The 19,954-nt window shown below is 36.0% G+C and overlaps 1 protein-coding gene across 1 annotated transcript in view; it reads left to right on the forward strand.

The window, feature by feature from the left end:
* CPED1 (cadherin like and PC-esterase domain containing 1) overlaps positions 1–19,954 on the forward strand; it is a 273,287-nt gene that overhangs the window by 216,337 nt on the left and 36,996 nt on the right. Inside the window, exons 21-22 of the mRNA XM_011357245.2 lie at positions 10,402–10,519; positions 17,065–17,201. Of these exons, the coding sequence (XP_011355547.1) occupies positions 10,402–10,519; positions 17,065–17,201 (255 nt within the window). The remainder of the gene's footprint in view (positions 1–10,401; positions 10,520–17,064; positions 17,202–19,954) is intronic.

Raw genomic sequence — 19,954 nt, forward strand, 5'->3', positions numbered from 1 at the left:
GAATTTTATATTGTCTTTAGTTAATGAGTAGATTTCTAATGTGCTATTGTTCAAAATTAAAAATTACTTGAGCGACAAAGCATATGCTGGAAAGGTGCTTTGAAGCTTTTTTTCTACTGGAAGGAATAGATTTGGCCTGAATCATAGGCACTCTTGCCTAGTTCCACTTTTGACCAACTGTAAGCATTTCAAAGTGCAGCTGGTTATGTTTAGGGATGCCATCTGTAGCCATGAAAAAAGAGTCTTCCTTGATGAAGAGTTAATTGGTCTGTACATGTTTTACAGACATGATCTCTGTTCCTTAGTACAGTGTGTTTTGTTTTATCTTGTTTTGTTTTCTAGTCTGTGAAGCATGGGTTCGAAGTTAGATACACCCCAGGGCTCAAACTCTAGCTACTTTACTTATTAAGCTGTTCGACTTCAGAGAACTTCCCCCAAACTCTGCAAACCTTAATGCCTCATCTGTGGCAAGAGGATGATAATACTACTGCAAATAGTTGTACAGATGCAGTGTGGTGCTGTGTACAAAGTGCCTACCTGGTGCTCTGCAAGTGGCACTTTCCTTTCTCCTTGTCAACTCGCCAGGAGATTGGTACCCACGGAAAATTAGTTTACGAATACAGTAGGTTCACCTTAGCTTTTCCTTAGCCTGCGTACTTTCCTCCCACAATTCCCACCATTTTTAAGAACAATATGCTTATAGATCACAATTTATGCCATGGGATATCCATAAATTCTAATAAGATATGTCTCTATAGAGCCATTGCTCTGCTGTGTGAAACTCCAACCAAAGTGTCTAAAAGCCTGTTAATGGTTAGAACACTTTTTGATTGTTAATGTACTTTTGCCCTTCATAAAACTCAAAACTATGACTATCAAATTGTACTAGATTAATCTTTTAACTTTTAAAACGGATTTTAGAGTTACAGGAAGTTCCCAAATACCCTTAATCCAGCTTCCCTGAATATTAACATTTTATATGACCATGGTACTTTATCAATACAATCAATACTAAGAAATTTTTTTAAATACTAAGAAGTTAATATTGGTACAATATATTTACTTGACCAAATACCTTATATGGATTTCACTAGTTTTTCCAATAGTATTCTTTTTCTGTTCCGCCATCCTCAACTGCTTTTAGTTATCATGTTTTTTAGTCTTCTCTAATCTGTGACAATTCCACAGCCTTCTTTGTCTTTCGTGATCTTGATACTTTTGAAGAATGCAGGTCAATTATTTTTTAGAACGCCTTTCAGTTTGGGATTGTATGATGTTATCTCCTGATTAAACTAAGTTAAACATTCGTGACAAGAATACTGCAGAAATGATGTGTTTCTTTCGGTCACGTGATGAGGGTGAGATTGGCTGGGTTTCTCCACTGTAAATTAATGTTTTTTCTGGTGTAATTAATAAATATCTTAGGGGACCAACATTTAGACTGTTGCTAGAGTATTTTTAGAGTTTTTTAAAAGTCTGATTAACATGTATGAAAATACATAGAAAATATATAGAAAGAACTGTCCCATCATAACAATTATTTTTATAGGTATCTAATTTTTACAATGTTAGGATATGTTTATACTAAAAATTAACGTTAACTTTTGATCTCACGATATCATAGTAGTTTGGATGTTCAATTTCGAATGCATCAGCATTTCCTTCCAGGCAGAATTTAGCTACATTCGGCATGCTTTGAACTTAACTGTGAATGTATTAAGATGCTGATTAATGGGTAATCTTAAAAAATAATATTTACTAAACAATTTTTATTAAAGCCTCAAAACAGGTGGAATTCATAACTTAAGACATGTAATGAGATAATTCTTCTGCAGCATGATATATTCCATATGTCTTTTGGTTTGAGTTCCCCTTGAGTTTTAAAATCCCACAATTCTAAGAACTATTGGGTCTATGTACTATGTGTGTGCATGTGTAAGTGTGTTTGTGTAGCAGTTACCAGGAAGAATGTAGGCCGGAAATGCCCACATGGTGTCCAGAACTAGTGTAACTGCATGTTTTATTAAAATAGTCAACTCTATTCAGGCAAAAGATTCCCTACCAAAGCTACATTTTTAAGCCTCACGACCTCATATATTTTATTAGCGGACTATTTATAAGTGTGACAGTCCATGCTGAATACCTTTACCGGTAGCTATGTTCACTATTAATACTTCCTGAAAAGACCTGCTTGCTAGTTAGTATATGTTGTAAACATGTTACGTTTGGTGTCACCATTATTGATAATTACACATCGATTAAAAGTTATCTTTTAAAATACCTCTGTAGTTTACTGCCTATCCCAACTCACTACTATTCTGCTTCAGTCTACAAATAATAAGTTTGCTCCTTGGAACAGGGAATAACCTTTTCTTTTCTTTTCTTTATTGTTGTTATTGTTTTGTCACTTCCCAAACCAATCCAGATTCTTCAAAGCACGAGAGAGCCCATGATCGCACAGTCAGTTCCAACTCCACACTTCTTTGTTCACAAAGAACTGAACTTTTTTCAAATATCCAAACATACAAATTGATTCTTTCTTTTCATTTGCATTCACATCCACCCTTCTGGATTCCATCTGGGACCAAAAACAGAAGTGCTGAAAGACCACAACAAAGGCTGCTTTCCTTGGAGTTTCTAGCTCACCGGAAGTGGGAAACATTAGTCATTTCACAGGCCCCATCTCACTAAATTTTTCAGTCCAAATTCTACACAGACCAGAGACTCGTATGTATTTCTAAATTGAGAATAGAGGGTGCCTTTCAAATGGAACCCAGCAAGCAGGATCACACTGGCCCCATCCTAGTTAATTTGGAGGCCACCTCAGTTGAAAAAGAGAAAACTGCAGATTAGTTCAGGCATTTGGAATGCAGGAGAAATATAAAGAAGTGTTCCAAATATTGATTCACATTAATTGAGTAGAACTAATTCATCTGCTTATAATTTGTTTCAATTTTCTTTTTCTGAGTTCATTGGGAACTAACTTAGAAGTCTGAGGTAGTATAATGTATGTCCACTGTTCAGGTGATGTTTGCTTAAGAAGAGAAACATACAATAGTGTTATATGTTGGCTCATTACTGCATGGATTCTAATGTGTTATAAGGAAGACTATGTACTCCAAACATAAATAGCATGCCAAGTCACATATACAATCCTGCTACCCAACACCAAATTCCATTATTTTAAAAAAATAATTAAAATCGAAAACTTATTTATAAACTCGCACTAAAACAGGATAATACCAAGCACTGAAAATCATTCATTTTTAAAGCAATTTTTTTAGAGATCCCTTCTTCACAAAATTGAATGACTTAGCTAGCTATTCATCTTCATTAAAATTCAAAATAAGGCAACTATGTAGGTAAACCTTGTTCACTGCAAATATTTTATTAGAACAAACTGTAAATAAATGTCAAAATGTCTCCTACTTCTCAGTAAACATGTTTAATTTTGTACTGTTTCTTAAAAAGGCAGCTACTCAGTGAATTTTTTTACAAGTTTTATGAAAGGGGATAGAGCTTAGAGATTTATCTGATAAAAATTTTTAAACAGAACAAAATTTAAGAAGCTTGATTCATTACTACAATCCTAAATTTTGTATCATTAGAATGAGCCAAAGATGATAATCATGATTCTAAAATAATTTTACTGATTTCTACCCATTTCCTATCTTGTTCTCTAAATACTGTCCACTCTAAACTTGAATGGCCATGTTTTTGCTCAGTTCTACAATGTTTCATATGCTCATTCTTCTACCTGGAATATTTATTGATTCTTAGTTATGTTTCCTTGTATACAATCAATTCTGTGAACACAGGACAGTATTAAATGACTGTGCAGGACTATCGTCCTTCACAGCCCCCAGAAGGAACCAAATCTGCCAACATTTTGACTTCAGATTTCCAGTCTCCAAAACTGTGAGATAAAAATTTCTGTTGATCTGAGCCATCCAGTTTGTGGTACTTTGTTACCACAACCATAGAAAACTAATATACTTTCAGAGGAGTTATCAGTTCTTTTCTGATTTTCTATTATTTTACTTTACTGTTTTAAGTATTATTTTCTTTACTTAAATTTATGTTTTTAAAAACATAAGCATGATTCATACTACTGGCAAAATCTTCAACTCATAATTAAAAAATAAAAGTTTATTCTTGCTTCCTCATCTCTGGCCTACCATTTTTGATTTTCTAAGAGTGCCACTGTTCAGAGTTTCTTGCATATCATTCCAGAAGTTATGTACACACAGTAAATATATATAAGATCTATCACTTTAATTTATTTAAATAAGATCATAGTGTATACATAGTGTCCTGCAACTTGTTTTATTGCTTTTAACAATATATCTTATATATCTCTCCATATCTTCACCTACATCCTTCTTTTCTAAGAATTACTAAATATTTCATTATATGGATGCATAAGTTCTTTAGCCTGTTCCCCATTGATGGATACTTGAGTTGTGTCAAGTTTTCTGTTTTTACACGAAATGCTCCAGTAAATTTCCTGCACATGAATCTTTGCAGACTTTATAAAATATATCAGTAGGATAAATTCTTAGCATTATAATTTTATTTGTGAGATATTTGCAAGTTGCCTTCATAAAGGATATAAATCACTTTTAGTATGAAATATATTAAACATATATAAGATCTATCACTTTTTATATGCATTGTATTCTTTTCTTATGAAAAACATTCAGTTTTAGGATCACTGTGGTAAATAAAGGATAGATTATTCTGTAATTATTTATTCCTAATGTATGCCTCAGCTAATTATTCTAAAAGTGTTCGTTCAGTGTCTAGTACTATGAATCACAGAATAGCTACTTAGTATTAATGGCTGGGTGACTATAGCACAAGGAAAGTTGTTGCTAAATTCAGAGACAATGTGAAGACAGAAAATACTTTATTCCTTTAAAACAAGATGGTGAAATGAGCAACTCAGGAACCATATATCTGTGGACAAATTAACAGTCCTGATCCAGAAGGGGACTATACTTTTCTGAGGGGAAGTGACTGTTCCAAGATGGTTAAGTTAGAATGGTCACCCCTGATCTATTGGAAAGAGCAGCAGCCCAGGGGAAGGAGAAGAAATGGGTGCCTCTTGAAGGAACTGTGTGCCACAAGAAGTGACTCCATATTTTTAAAGTTTGATGGGCATTTTAATGGGAGAAAGGGAGAATTGCTTCATCTTAAAGGATTACTCAGTGGAGTGAAAAAAGTAGGTAAGCTTTAAAGATATCTACCAGATCAAAGAGTCCGATTTGGTATTGCTCTAAAAATATAGCGATATCACATTAAAAATGAGAAACACTATCAATTCTTTTGTGGCTAAACACTTCTGTAAGAAAGTAAATGAGCTTCCAAAGGAATTGGTAACAAGAAACAGTGGTCATGAATTTGTGGTTAGGGCACAGGGCAAAGCTAAGGGCACCTTAATATCTTCTGTTAGTTGGTGTAGCACTTCATGAAAAGTTAAGTAAAATTTTTTAAATTACATAATAAACATATATACTCTGCACATGTTTGAAGAAGAAAATCCCTGTTGATTACCTTACTGCACACTATTGAGGGACATGACAGTTCACTTAGGAATTTGTGAAGTCTCCAGCAAAATGATATGCTTAACTGTGGAGCTTTCTGGGGTTAGTGCCATTTTAACCAACTCTGCTGAATATTATCTTTTTTATATGTTTAAAGTCAGGCTCCAAGAGATTACACTTAAGACCAGAAGAGCTGTCATTCATTTTCTCGAATATGCCTGAACTTGACCAAATTACTGTTCACACACGGGAAAAAACAAATGAGAGATACTAATGAGTTTTTTCCTTTCAAAATTAAGTTGTTTTTCTTTTATTAGTGGAGGTAATCACTTTTAAAATATGAATGAATACTCAAAAGGATCATATGGCCCTAGAAGAATAGGTTTCATGAGACTTAGAGAAAGAAGTTCAGCTGCATCTTATATTTCCATAGTGGTTCGATCAAGTAGGAGTTGGTTTTTCCTCCATAGCTAGAAGTGCAAAGGTAAGCAGCCCGAGGTCTTTCTTTCTGCTCTTGGTTGCCTCATGATCACAAGGTAGCTGCCCCTCAGGTTCACATCTGCATTCCAAGTAATAAGAAGAAACAAGAATGACAAAGAAAAAGTGGCATCAGGGAAGCAAAACTGTTCTAGAAATTCATAGCTGATTTACATTTAAATTTCTTTGGCTAGAATTGTGTCATACAGCCATGTCTAGCTTCAAAGGAGATGAGGAAGTAGAGTTTTGTTTGTTCGTTTGTTTGTTTTAATGCTAGATACATTGCTACCTACAACAAAACAAAGGCCTTTCTGTTAGAAAGAAGAGGGGAGAATGGATATTGTGTGAGTACCCAACATTGCTGCAGTACTTGAGGTCATTTAACATGGTTATTTCCCTCTACTCTTTCCTCCTCTCACCATTTTATATTGAGAAAACTAGATCAAGTGACTTACTAGTATCACATAGCCAATTCATGGTAAAGCTAGAACTAAAATTCACAAGTGTGAGCTCTAACACAGTGGTGGTGTTTCCAGTGTTTCCAGTTATTTCCCAGCTCTTTCCACTATTCTCTTATCCCATAAAATGTACACAAAGCCCCCCAGCTATACTGATGCCTCCTTCAACTCCGTCAGCCAGTCTCTGGACGTCAGACTGTACTCCGCCATTTGCTTTGTTTCACTCAACTTTAAGGGTAACTGTTTGGCTGCACCTAAAAAACGATTCATATCCACTCCAGCAGGCTTCCCTGGCTTTCCAAAACATGAAGGATTAGGATACATGAACTGCTCAGGAAAAATTCAAAAGGAAGCACAGAATACAATAGAATATTCTTGGGCCTAAACTAAAGAGAAAAGGGTGTGACTAAATTTTATTTACTTCAAAATCTACCATCTCTCTCCCAGTCTCTGCTCTGTCTATCATTTGCAATATTGCTTTGATTCTTGTCTTATCTTGGAATTTACTAGAGTCGTGGCTGATCAGTTAGAACCAACAAGGCTCACTAGCTGTGGGAGACTTCCAACTGAGGCAGAAACAGCACTAGGCCAGTTAATGATTCAAACACAAAGACAAGGCCAAGGGTTTAAGTGGCAGGAGCAGACACTCAGACTGGCTCTCACTTACACTACGCCTTCTGTGTTCTGTATTATGTTTTCTCTATTATCATGGGTTCATATCTGGGGTCTTGAGTATTCAGAACGTGTAAACATTGAACCCTTAAAGCTTTTATCATATTCTATTGCCAGTCATTTGTTTTGTTATCTTAAAGTCAGATCAGAAAACATGCTTCTGCATTATTACAGTAAATTTGTTCTAAACTAACTTAAGAGGGTAATTAGAGCAAATAAGATATAGATTTCAGTTCAAGATTAAGAAGAAACTTCTGACAAAGAGCTAGACTGTTTCTCTTGAGGTCAGGGCCTCTCATTCTCAGTATAGCACTTTGCACATTCTAGATATTAAATTAATACCTTTCTATTTTAAAGGTGTATCCATAATACTTAGGATCGCATTATGAATGAATCACTCTTCCTCTGAGTTAGAAGTTTGTAGTAAGTAACTTTGGAGGTGCCATATCAAGAAAAGATTTTAGGATGTGAGGGCAATCTGGCTGAGACATCTGTTACCCCATTGATCGCCAGGGTTGATTCGGCTGATCTGGCTGGCTAGGCGGGTGTCCCCTTCCTCCCTCACCAGGCCATGTGTGTCCCTCCCGACGCTCTGTGCTCTGTGGAAGAGGACAACCTTCCCCGATAGAAGAGAGGACCATTCTTTGGTCAAGGATATACAAGTGGCTGCGCTCCCCTGCTAGAACCTCCAAACGAGCTCTCAAGAAAAGATTTTACAATCTGATTATTAAAATATAGATTGTCAGCATATCAGTTTTTTTAAATGACTTTTTTTTTTTTTTAACTTAAGATGTCAGATAAATCCTTTTACCACCTCATGGCTTCTGACATGCAATTTCTTCTTCTTAGAATTCTGACCCCTCCCCCCAATTTTTTTCATCCTTCACTTCAGCTGTCGTCTCCTCTGAAAGCCACTGGTAACTAACCTACTTCAAATAACCCACACCCACTTATCAGTGATTGAGTTTGGTTTCCCACAGGGCAAGCCATCAGCACATGTAACAGTACATCTTTCTCATTGACTGATATGTTAAAATTACATGCAGGGCTTCAACAGAAAGGACTAGCTAGGACCTTGGCAGCTGTGGTCTGGACTCTCTTTCTAATGCCGTCCAGATGAATATTAGGACATGATCATTTACATACATACCACATAGACCCCAAACAATGATTTTTAGGCAAAAGTTTAACTAAATCCAGACTTTTAGGAATATTTCAACATTTGCATATGTACATGATCATATATAATGAATAATACATATGATTAATAAATTAAACACAACTTTGCCCGAAATATTTGAATTTAGGTGACTTTGTGACATATCCATGGTGACATGTATTGTTCTGTAACAAAACATGTTCTTCAGGTTTTTTTAGTTATGTGTCTTGGAAATATCTTCACGTTAGTCCATTTAGATCTGTCTTTATACATGTTTTTATGCATTTCATGAGGGTTTCTCTAGGGTAGACTCTAAGAAGTCTGACTTTAGAGCTATGGAGTTTGAATTTTTAATTTGAATATAATCTGTGTTCCAAACTAATTCACACTCCCATCAGCAGTATATAATGGTAATTATTTCTCACTGTTCTTCCTAACATTTAATATACACATTTTTTAATCTGATACATGCATATGACATTTTCTAGCCTTAAAAAGAGTCCAGTCTCCACCGAAACTAAAGGTATAGACAGATGTCACACACACATACGTACACACACTAACATCTCATTCATAGATGTTTCTTCATACTAAAAACTCCTCACAGTATTATAAGCTTTGTGTTATTTTTAATTGCTTTATTATAACAAAAATTTTAATATAGATTACTTTCTTAATCTTTAATTAATATCCTAAACTCTAGTTTCAGTCATGAATTAAAAACGAAAATGTTTACTGAATCAAGATTTCAAGAAGTCTGTACACCACCCCATACCTTTTGTCCATTAACATTCTGGACCTTTTTGTATGAGATCTGGGCATCTGAGTTGGGGATTAGGATATTTGAGAGTAGGAGGGAAAGTTACTAGAAATTGCTCATTAGAGACAGAGTTACAGAGCAAAGAAGAGGTCAAACCAATTATTTCCCTCCATTACTGAGAATTTATCAGATAAAGAGAGAGGGAACTTTAACGTTTTATGCTTTTAATAAATATTTATTGTTGCCTGCTGTATGGTAGGGATTGGGTAGATGTGTAAAATAATTATTTGTTCTCATGGAGTATTCAGTCTAGTGGAAAAGACAACAAATAACAAACATTATCGAATCGTAGTGTATCAAAGAAATAAACAGTGCTGACATAGGCAAAAGCGGGGGTGCATAATTGTGCTAGAATTCCAAAAAGGCCTTTCTGACACTTTAAATGCAGAAAGATACTCTCTATGCAAAATTAGGGAAAAGCATTTCTGACAGAGATGAGAGCATTCTTACCTGCCCTAAAGTGTGATAGGCTGAGAGAAGCTGATGAGAAGGGCAGCAGTGGAACCAGGTGAGGTAGGATAGAAGGACGCAGCACAGGTACAGGTGCCTTGAAGTACAGCTCAATTCAGCTTACCGTGTTCAGTCCTGCCTAAGCCTGGAGCAGACCAGAAATGAGAGTCTTAGAAAACTAAGCTAAGAGAAAATAATTATGGTTTGACCTGCTGGACATGTCAGACTGTGGAAGGCGTTACTTAGTACAAAACATGCGTCTGTAATGATATTCACTGCAGTGAGATGTTAGCTACTTTTATAAATATATGAACAAGTTTTGGATAAAATACATGTATTCAATTACATTTCTGGCATATCGTGGGTCCTTAATAAATGTTTGTTGAAAGAAAATTCATCTGTTAAATTAATGTTCTTCCAAAATATTTCCCTTTCCCTTCTCACATTAACTCTCTTTTTCATAATATTAGAGGATAATATTGTCCTCTATTATAGTATGTTATATATTTAATGTATCAACACACACATATATTTTTAAAATAAAATTTCCATCCATTTCTTTAAAAATTGGCAGAGCAATAGATGAATGTTAATGCCAAAGTAAAGATTAAATTGTCATTAGAAGTTCTATTAATCCCCTAATACAAGTAGCTCCTTGTAGCACAACAATTAATAAGCCAATACCTCCACAAAGGGTAAATAAGAATGGCGCCTTTAAACCATGAAGGTTATTCAACGCAGAAAGTCTTATTTTTTAGATTTTATTACTGCGGGTCGGGTTAATTACTATGACAGCTAATTTCTATCGTTTTAATGCAGGATTGTGGTTTGCTGATTCACCCTGAAGAAACCTGTGGGTTACAGCCTATTTCCTCTGACTACATTGAAGCCATTTTACAGCCCAAACTAAAGATTTGTCCATCTGGCGACACAGAAGGTGACTATCACATTGGATATCACTTCTCTCAAAAAAAAAAAAAATCTTTTAATAGAGATAAGTATATGCCTATTTAAACTATCTTTGTACCCAAAAAAAAGTCTAGGTAATCCGTTATTTTTTCATTAGTATGAAATGTAGCACATAGAATTAGTGTAAATGCATTGTTTTAATATGTAAATTACTGTTTGATCAAATGCTCTTCTCTTCACTCTCTGCTCTTTCCCTAGTTTAATCCATATTCTTCCATAGACCTTAGCTCAAAAGTCACTTGTGTCAGAGAGTCTTTCTTGAGCCTCTGATTTGTTTTATTTTATATTCCCAAAGCACCCTAAGCTTTTCTTCCATAGTAGTTTTCACAATTATTTAAATGATTACATAAGTAATTAATTGTTTATCAGTGTTCCCAGGCTGTCAGCTGCACAAGGGCTGGGAGTCTGATTTGTTCACACGGTATCAAGCAACTTAGCACTATAATTTCTAGAGTAGGAACAAAATAAATGTTGATTGACCTTGTGAATCAAAGAACTGCAAAGCATACACATTCAGTTCTAAATCATTTCCTTTAATTAAAAAAAAATCATTGAAAATGATCACTAATGTCTCCTATATATTGAGAATAATAGAGGCAGGAAAATTGCTATGTCAAATTCAACTTACAGTATTCAATCCTGACTAGCCTCGAGCAGACCTGGAATGAGAGACTTTGGTGCCACTGTCCACATTTCCAGTCTCTGTCCTTCCCCAGCACGCCTCTTTCAGTGGAGACCAGTGGGGTCAAGCTAAAGCTGGAACTCAAAATGCCTCCAAGGTGATGAGAGGAGCAGGGAGCATCTTCTCTGAGATTCCTGGTTACCACTCCAACCTCCTGACCCCAGGTCTCCCTTCATCTAAAAAGTCTGAAAAAACACTTAGGAGCTTTTCTACCCTTGCCATGAACTTCACACCAGAGCCTGAATGGAAAATGAGTTTTACAAATGGGCAGGACGAATTGCAATTTGGCATGCACAGTTAACAAACGTGGGCATATCCCTGTTCTTGAACATGTGTTGTAAATAATAAATTACAGTCAGTGCATAAAAAGAGATTTACCCATTATGGTATGTCAGGTGGTGTGACTTATAATTGTCTCAGCTAAATGAGATATATACTCTTGCATATAAAGGAGACACCGATGTGTCTAGTTAAGTATTTTTACCAGACTATTTATGAGAATCATAAAACGATGTAATTTGATTTCTACTAAACCAAGTCAAAAGTTCAACAACAACAAAAAGATACATCACTGAGATTCTTCAGAAATGGCAGCCTCTTGTCCATTAAATCTGCAGTAACTTATGCCAGGTCCTGATATGAAGCTCTTTCTGTGCCTGGTACTTACAGGAGAGGCCACCATAGAACAGGAGCCTTCTGGTATTAGAGAAGTCTCCAAAATTGACTCTACAATCAAGCCCATCATCCTTAGTCTGACTCTTTCTATCTCTTCCTCTCTCCCCGCCTCTCGGCCTCACCTTATGCCCCATACACTGCTGCAGGGTTCCAGGCTCTTATCCATGCCATTCCCTGCTTCTACGAGTCTTCTCCCCATCAGCTTAGTTTCCTGATGCTGTGTCTTCCTCTCCAGAAAGCCTTTCTTTACTATCCCACCCCCCAGATTAGCTTCTCTTCTGTGCTCTCAGAATACCTTGGACACATGTCTGAAATAGCACTTACCTTATTAACATGTTTAATTTACGTTTCAAACTCTTTCTTTAATCAGTAGTCTTCAAAGTGGAATGATGCATCTGAGCAAGGGAAGGGAGTGGCACGTCACAATTCACAGGGATGAAGCCAATAAAGATTAATATATGAGTACATTTATTTTTATCTAATCATTCTTATTTTTGCTTTGTATTGGACATAATATATACATATAGGAGTATATGTACCTATATTACAGTGCATGTGTGTTATTAAGCCAAAGGTGCATTAGCAATAAGTTTTTAATGATGACTGACCTAGATTATATATTTCTGCACAGCAGAGATTGTCCCTTATTCATCTTCCAATGTCTAATATTTGATTTAAAAATGGTTGCTGAACTCAAATCAAGATCCATGCCCTCCCCCCTTCCACAACAGAATGCATGCAGCGAGGGCACAATCAACTAGGGATAATCGCTCTACAGTGAAGTCCTAAAGACTTAAAGATTCAAAGCAAATGAGCGAGATTGGAGATAGCAATTTGCTAGAATGGATTTTTTTGCTATCGGAGATGATTTCCTTCCTTGATGGTAGGAAGTGGTCATGGGAGACAACACAGGAAGGAAGTTTATCTGGGCTCTCCAGTTTTAGCTGATATAGCCACAGAGGAATCCCAAAATCTGCACATCGTAGTTATTTGGCAGAATTGGATTCAGTTTTTTCAGCTTGCCAATATAATGATGGTCAAAAATGTCTTTTCATTAACACTAGCTAATATAATTTTGAGTGACCTTTTTTTAATTCTTAATTTAAATTCTAACCATTAGAAAATAATTTATAATACGCAACCTTGAGAATAAAATCTGTTACTTAACAAGAAAAAGATAATTCTTCTAATTTGGAGAAAGAATAGATTTATGCAATGATTATTGAATGAGAATTACTTTTAAGGAAGTAGTTCCAGATTTCATTTAATGATATGTGAACAAAAGTTTTTATCGTAGCTAATTTTAGCAAGGAAGTGTGACAACTTACACTGAAATACTTTTAATACTGGAAATATAGATGTAGTTTTCTTCTTAAACAAAAACTTCTTTATATTATAGCTTTATAGAGTCAGGAATTAGTGCTATCATCTATATAATTTCACATCTCACCATGGCCCTAAATCACAAAGTTGAATTTTTTTCTCCATTATATCACTCAATCCGATTCACTTAAATGGGTGAAATCTAACTTGCGTTAAATACAAAGCTATAAGTATAAATCAAATAACTTCTCCCAAAAGGAACTTTTATTCTTGAGAATGTTATTCCTTAAAACATATGTCATACTTTATTTCAGAAATCACAGCTTTCATTCATTCAATGTTTAAATATATAACATAGAATTTATGTTCATCTTTTTGACAATTTTAGTTAAGAGCTGGTATCATTTAAAATGTCAAGGAACTGCAGGCCTGCAGATGTTATACAGATGTCTATTTAAGCAGTATTATTAATTTAATTTTAAAAAGGCATTGTTAATCAATACAAAAATGCAAAGAGTTATGACTGTATAAATATGTAGTAGTATGAACCATTGGGACCAAATTTTGAGAGATCCAATCAGGCATCCTTTTTATGTGTGTGTGATATTATGTCCACAAGCTAATTGCACCCATATTTGGATCTTTGTGCTTGTATTTTGCCACTTATTCTTCTGCCTTAGAACAAGTGGCCAAAGCAGGCCTCAGTTTGTACAAAACTAGCTGTCAGCAAGGTGAGGGAGTGGTGATATCTGAAGAAGATGCATGTGCTCTTAGATACTTAAGGATCTGATGAAAACTGAGCCCTTCAAAATATTACTAAATCTGATCTCATTAGCAGAAACACACTTTTGTCCCCAATATCCCGTTATAGTATTAGAAAGAAAATTAACAATCTTTTTTTCTTAAACATAGTCTCTGTCAACACATAAACCCACTGAGTAAATTCAGCTATTTAAAATAAAGATAAATTCATTAAAGCAACCTGTTTATGGGTTTTCCTATAAGCACAACCAAGTGATTTATTTGGCCATGTTTCATTTTCAAGTGATAATTTTGTGCTAATCTAGCCCAACATGATAAACGGAGACTACTGTATTATTAGTAATACAGCAAATTGGAGACTGCTATGCCTCAGTTCTGGTCCAGCACTGTTGTGAACACACGATCCCACTTCTGTCATTTAACTCTGTGGACCTCATCTGTAAAAGAGAAGGACAGAGAGGAGGAGGATGTCCAAGGCCCATTCCAACCCCATCCAGGAGAAGTCTATATGTCCAGGGAATGCAGATCTCTATGAAGGAAAGCCTTTTCTGCAAGGAGGTTTTTTTCTGAGGAATCCATCAACAAATATTAAACTTTAGACAATGTCTAAATCACAGAGTATTAGAAGAGGACGAGCAAAGATGTGAGGGGTTGAGTATTGATTACAAATCCTGTATGCAGGACCAAATTAGAATTAGAAAGCAAGCTATATTTTGAATGAAAAACATAGAAAAATTATCAAAGATAACTGGATGGTGAAACAAGCACATCCCTAAATTCTCTACGTTGTTATCTTTTAGTAGTCCTGCTATTGCTGTACTCCGTATATGGAACTTTGGAACAGCTTTCACGGGCAGACCTTTTTTCTCTCCAATACATACAATCTATTCTGTAGGACAGTCACTTCTTCAGTCTCACTCTTGTCAGGTCTACCTTGTCATTGTCTCTAAAGTACCACCCATTCCGTCTCTCTAATTCTTGTCCATCCGTAAAACCTGATCTTATATGTTCCATAGACCCTTCCAGACAACTCTGGCTCTCATGGTGCTTTCTGCATTCTAAACTGCCATGGCTACTTAAAGTGGGAGTGGAGGAGTAAAATACAGTCATCGAGTCCCAAGGATCAGGCACTATGGCAGGTGCTATACACATTTTTCTTATATAGAAAAGATTAAGTAATCTGTACAAATTAAACAGTGGTCCACAACCTTCACTGCACATGGAATTACATGAAAAGCATTAAAAAAATACTGATACCCGAGTCCCATACCCGGTAGTTCTAATTTAATCAGTCTAGGAAAAAACCTGGGCACGGGGATTTTAACAAGCTTTCCAGGTGACCCTAATGTGCAGTGTTAACATCCATAGAGCTAGCTGGAGGCAGAGCCCAGCTGTCTCCGAAGCTCCAGGTTCTTCCAATACCACATAGATATTTTTACTCAATTATGCATTACTTATATTACTCTATAATTATTTTACATGTATAAATTATAATTTATTTGATTATAATCAATTAAAAATTTGTTTATAAATTTTTGAGGTTTAACATTATAATTAGGAGGCTTAAATAAGTTCATATATTAAAATGCTGAGAATATCCTTAGCATCTGGCAGGTTATAAAAATGTTAGCTATTTTTTTAAATTCTGAAATTTTAACAGCAGTAGCACCTAATATCTAACAAGGCAGATACTTCAACAATGTATTAAATTAAAAACCTTCTAGATATTTTCCTTTATCTCCTCCAGTTTCTCTCTCTTAATATACCCATGCTTATTTCTCTTTCTGTGATCAAGTAGTAAGCCATAAACTAGATAGGCTTTCAAATTTTTTTATTTGTAACTATTTCCACACACACACTTGCATGCACACTTCTGTCACCCCCGAGGTCTAGAATGTAAACTGCACCATATTTATGCCCTAAAAGTAGAAATTCTTCCCACTAAAATTAACATCACACCAGATACTTTTGTTAGCAGAACCACAAATCAAAGCCAGAATGAGTAAAGTTATTCACATTTTTTCTTTTTTGCTCAAAAAAGTAGCTGGGAATATTTAACTGTTCAATGTTTTAAAGTGAAACATCTTGTGGTAACATGTAAGACCTTCAGGGTAGAGCAGATGACAGAGACAAAAGAGTATGCTCCACAGGAGAGAGAAATGACCACTCTGTATTTAAGGTGCTAGTTCACACTCCATTTCTGAAAATATAAACAAGAAAAAGTCAAAAATCATTTCTTGATTTGTTTTCTAATAGATTATCTACTCACAATAAAAGCTAAAATCTTTTGAATGCATATAACTTTATCAATAAAATAGAAAAGATCTTAAATGAACCAAAAATATTCATTTATCTTATAAACATTTACTAAAGTTTGTGACCTACTTAGTGCCTGAGTCTGCTAGTAACAAAGGTGAGTATGATATTTAACTGTGCTCAATACATTAAATACATTATCCCATTAAATCCTCACAGAACAGTACTTACTTCATCTGACAGCTGAAGAAGTAAGGGAACAAGCTAGAAAGAGTTGAAGAGATTCACATAATAAAGGCCATCAACCAAATTAAAAAACTAGTCTTCAAAATAATAAATTATCAGAATATTAAAGCAATCTTCTTGTATCTTGATTCTCTTGAGAGCAGGGAATATATATATTACTGGACTGCTAACCTCAGCATGAGTTAAGCTAATGACTCTTGTGGCCAACTGCCTCAATATTAGTGACTCCCATCCACTTTGGTCCTGTTCAGTGCCTAATGTACTATTTAAAAATAAGTAAAAATTGAATAGTATCCGATCACTTAATTTTTAATAAGCATGTGGTTTCATGGAGCAGAACTGATACCTGATTTCAGCTTGCACTGTGTTATTTCAGAACATTACTACACGTTGCAATTCAGTTTGGTTGGCAGGAGCTCACACATTGCTCCACTGGATTTGTATGAGAGTAGTCTTCTTCTCACTGTAACTTCTGTGATGGCGTGCCATAGTTGAACTCTAAAGTTACTTGCAAACTGTAATTTCACTAGTAGAAACTGAACTAAAGGAAGTTTTGCTGTCTATTCCAGGCCAATGGATTGTACCTTGCCTTAGTTGTTCAGACAACAGGACCTGCGACTGGAGAGAAATAACTTGGCAGCCCCATAACTGCCAATATGGTGTCCTAACTAAGCCTCAACTGCAGCAGTGCCTGGGAGGAAGGAAGGTAGGTTCTGGATTCAGTGGGGAAAGCCCTTAATTTATGCCACCTGCAGCACCAAAGGCTCTACCACTGTATTTGCTAGACCAACTCCTGCTCTCTCACTCTGCAGAGGATAACTAACTGAATGCAATCTGGCTTTATGAATTCTGTAAATGTTATCATAGAAGAGCCTTAACAATTCTTGCTCAAAAATGCTCAATTATTTCCAAAGAAGTCTACTTGACAGATGGAGGATATTAAAGTCATGTCCCGCGCTGTTCCAATTCCATGCTGGTCTTCTCAGCACAAATTAGTAAGAGCTCGCCACGTCCACTGACAGTTGGCAGTTCAGAGCAGCTGGCCTTGCCAACTGCAGCTCTAGCAAGACACTTGCAGTTAAAACAGACATCTGTAGCTTGCACGAGCAACAAAACGTTTCTGTATATAAGACTCACTTCTGCTGGAGCTGACCGAGTGCATGGCATTGTCTTCACACACTAACCTTCCTCATCTCTTTCACATTCCCGAGCAGATCTCGCATGGACCTCAGTAGGCTGCTTTTCCGTAGTGTGGCTTCTAAGCTGATTTCTCGGACATGCAGTGTCTTCTTGCTAGGCGTGCTCTGACTAGGTAGATTCCAGCAGAGCTCTTGGACGTGCGAACTGGGCACATAGACTGAGATGCTTGGTTACCATCAAGTAAGTAAGCCTTATCCAGATTTCAAAGCAGTTTTTATTAGATGGGCGTTTCCTTACAAACTGTTTGTAAACTCACACATGGGTACAACTAAGTTCAAAAACTGATTTTTTAAAAAAGCTCTATCCATGCATAAAGAACAGGCCAGTTTTTCAGATTAAGTTTATGTTCAGATTTTTCTACTAACAAATAATTTCAAAAGAATGACAGGGAATGAGGTGTGGGTCAGAAGAATGTCTTCCCCATGATGATTCCAACATAAATGCCCCAATTTTCATGACCAAGAGTATCTCTAAAGACAAAGTTGCAGTATTAGTTACTTTAAACAAGGGGGGGACAAGTTACTTTAAACAAGGGGGGGGACAAAAAATTTATATTAATATTCAATTAATATTAACTGAGCATTGATTCTATGCAAGGAACTGTGCTGCTAACTTTCTCCCACCTTAAGTCCAATCAGACTTAGCTTCACGAGGGCAGGGAATGGGTTTGAATCACTGCCATAATCTCACCGTTAGCATAATTTTTGATAGATAGTAATCACCTAATAAGTATTTGTTGAGTAAACAGATAAGTTAAAATCTTGTTCATTCCAGGTCATAGTTCTGTTAGGTAGATATTATTATATCTGTTTTCTGCTTAAGAAAATTAAAGCTCAGAGGGGTTGAGTAATTTATTTGTGATCGCACATGTACGTGCGTGGTTAATACTCAGGCATTTTAACCACCAACTTGGATGATCCGACCTTTATATCTGAGAAATGCAGGACTGGAAGCAATGAATGTAGTCGTTGCCATAACCGTCAGACTGCAATAAACTCTTTCAGAATATCGTTCCGACCTCAGAATTTAGAGGGTTCCGGAAAATTCCAAGATGTCACAATCTATTAACCTGAAAGGCAGTAGATGTTAATTTAAGTTCATCACTAAATTCTGTGGCTTTGGACATGACATATATTTTTTCTCAGACTCATTTTCGTTATGTCAAATAATAAGATGTCTATGTGATCTAATCCTATGCTGTAGATTAATCAATTTTGTAGAAAGCTAAAAAAAAAATCCTTCTTTCTTGCCTATCTTAAAATACCATAGACTGGGTGGCTTAAAGAGATACTTATTTCTGAAAGTTCAGAAGGCTGAGAAGTCTAAGACCTGGGTGCCAGTAGGGCACCTCTGTGACCTCATCTAAACCGAATAACCTCCCCAAAACACCACCTCCTAATACCATCATGTGGAAGTTAGAGTCTCATCATATGAATTTAGGAGGGACAAAAACTTTGGGTCCTAATATTATCTCTGCTAATTTCAAGGCTGATTATTAACAACACTAATAAATAATAGTAAGGAAAAGGGAAGATCAATTTGTCCCTACTTGTTTGAGAGACAGGATGTTGCAAAGTCTGAAAATATAGGCCTGTGTGTAGATTAGGTGATCCCGGCAGAGACCAGCCAGCTGGCTGCTTAGCAGAAAGGACTTAACTTAGCGATTCTCCTAGTCCAGAGGTGTCTTTCAAGCTTTTGTGCTCAGAAACTCAAATTTATTAGCACACTAGCAATGGTCCTACAGCTGTTTTGTTTATTTACCAGGATGCTACTTAATTCTATACACAACAGGGAAGCCCTGTATTTTTAGCAGAAGAGTGACACAACAGAATTAGAAAATACATCCTGCAGCAGTGTCTAGGAGACTGTCTAGGAGAAGGAGGAAATGGGTGCTCGGCAGGCAGAGGCTGTTTAACGGAAAAATTCAGTCATGCAATATTAAGAAGGCAAAAAAGTGTAGAATATGTACAGAAGAACCCCATCGATGGAAAAACTAATGCAAGCAGGCTTACATACACAGAAAATTTCTGGAAATAACAAAGAGTTAAGAGTGATCACATAAGTCAAAAGAACTGGAAGAGGGGTGGAGTGGTGACAGGACCGGCTACAAATTTTTCGAGGCCCAGTACAAAACGAAAATGTAGGACCCTGTGTTCAAAAATTATTAAGAATTTCAAGAAATCGACAGCAATAAAACAAGCACAGGACCCTTGCGAAGGCCCAGGTCAGATGCTATCTGTATTATTTTCTTTTTTTTTT

Source organism: Pteropus vampyrus, unplaced genomic scaffold, assembly GCF_000151845.1.
Source record: "Pteropus vampyrus isolate Shadow unplaced genomic scaffold, Pvam_2.0 Scaffold33, whole genome shotgun sequence".
NCBI classification, from domain to species: domain Eukaryota; kingdom Metazoa; phylum Chordata; class Mammalia; order Chiroptera; family Pteropodidae; genus Pteropus; species Pteropus vampyrus.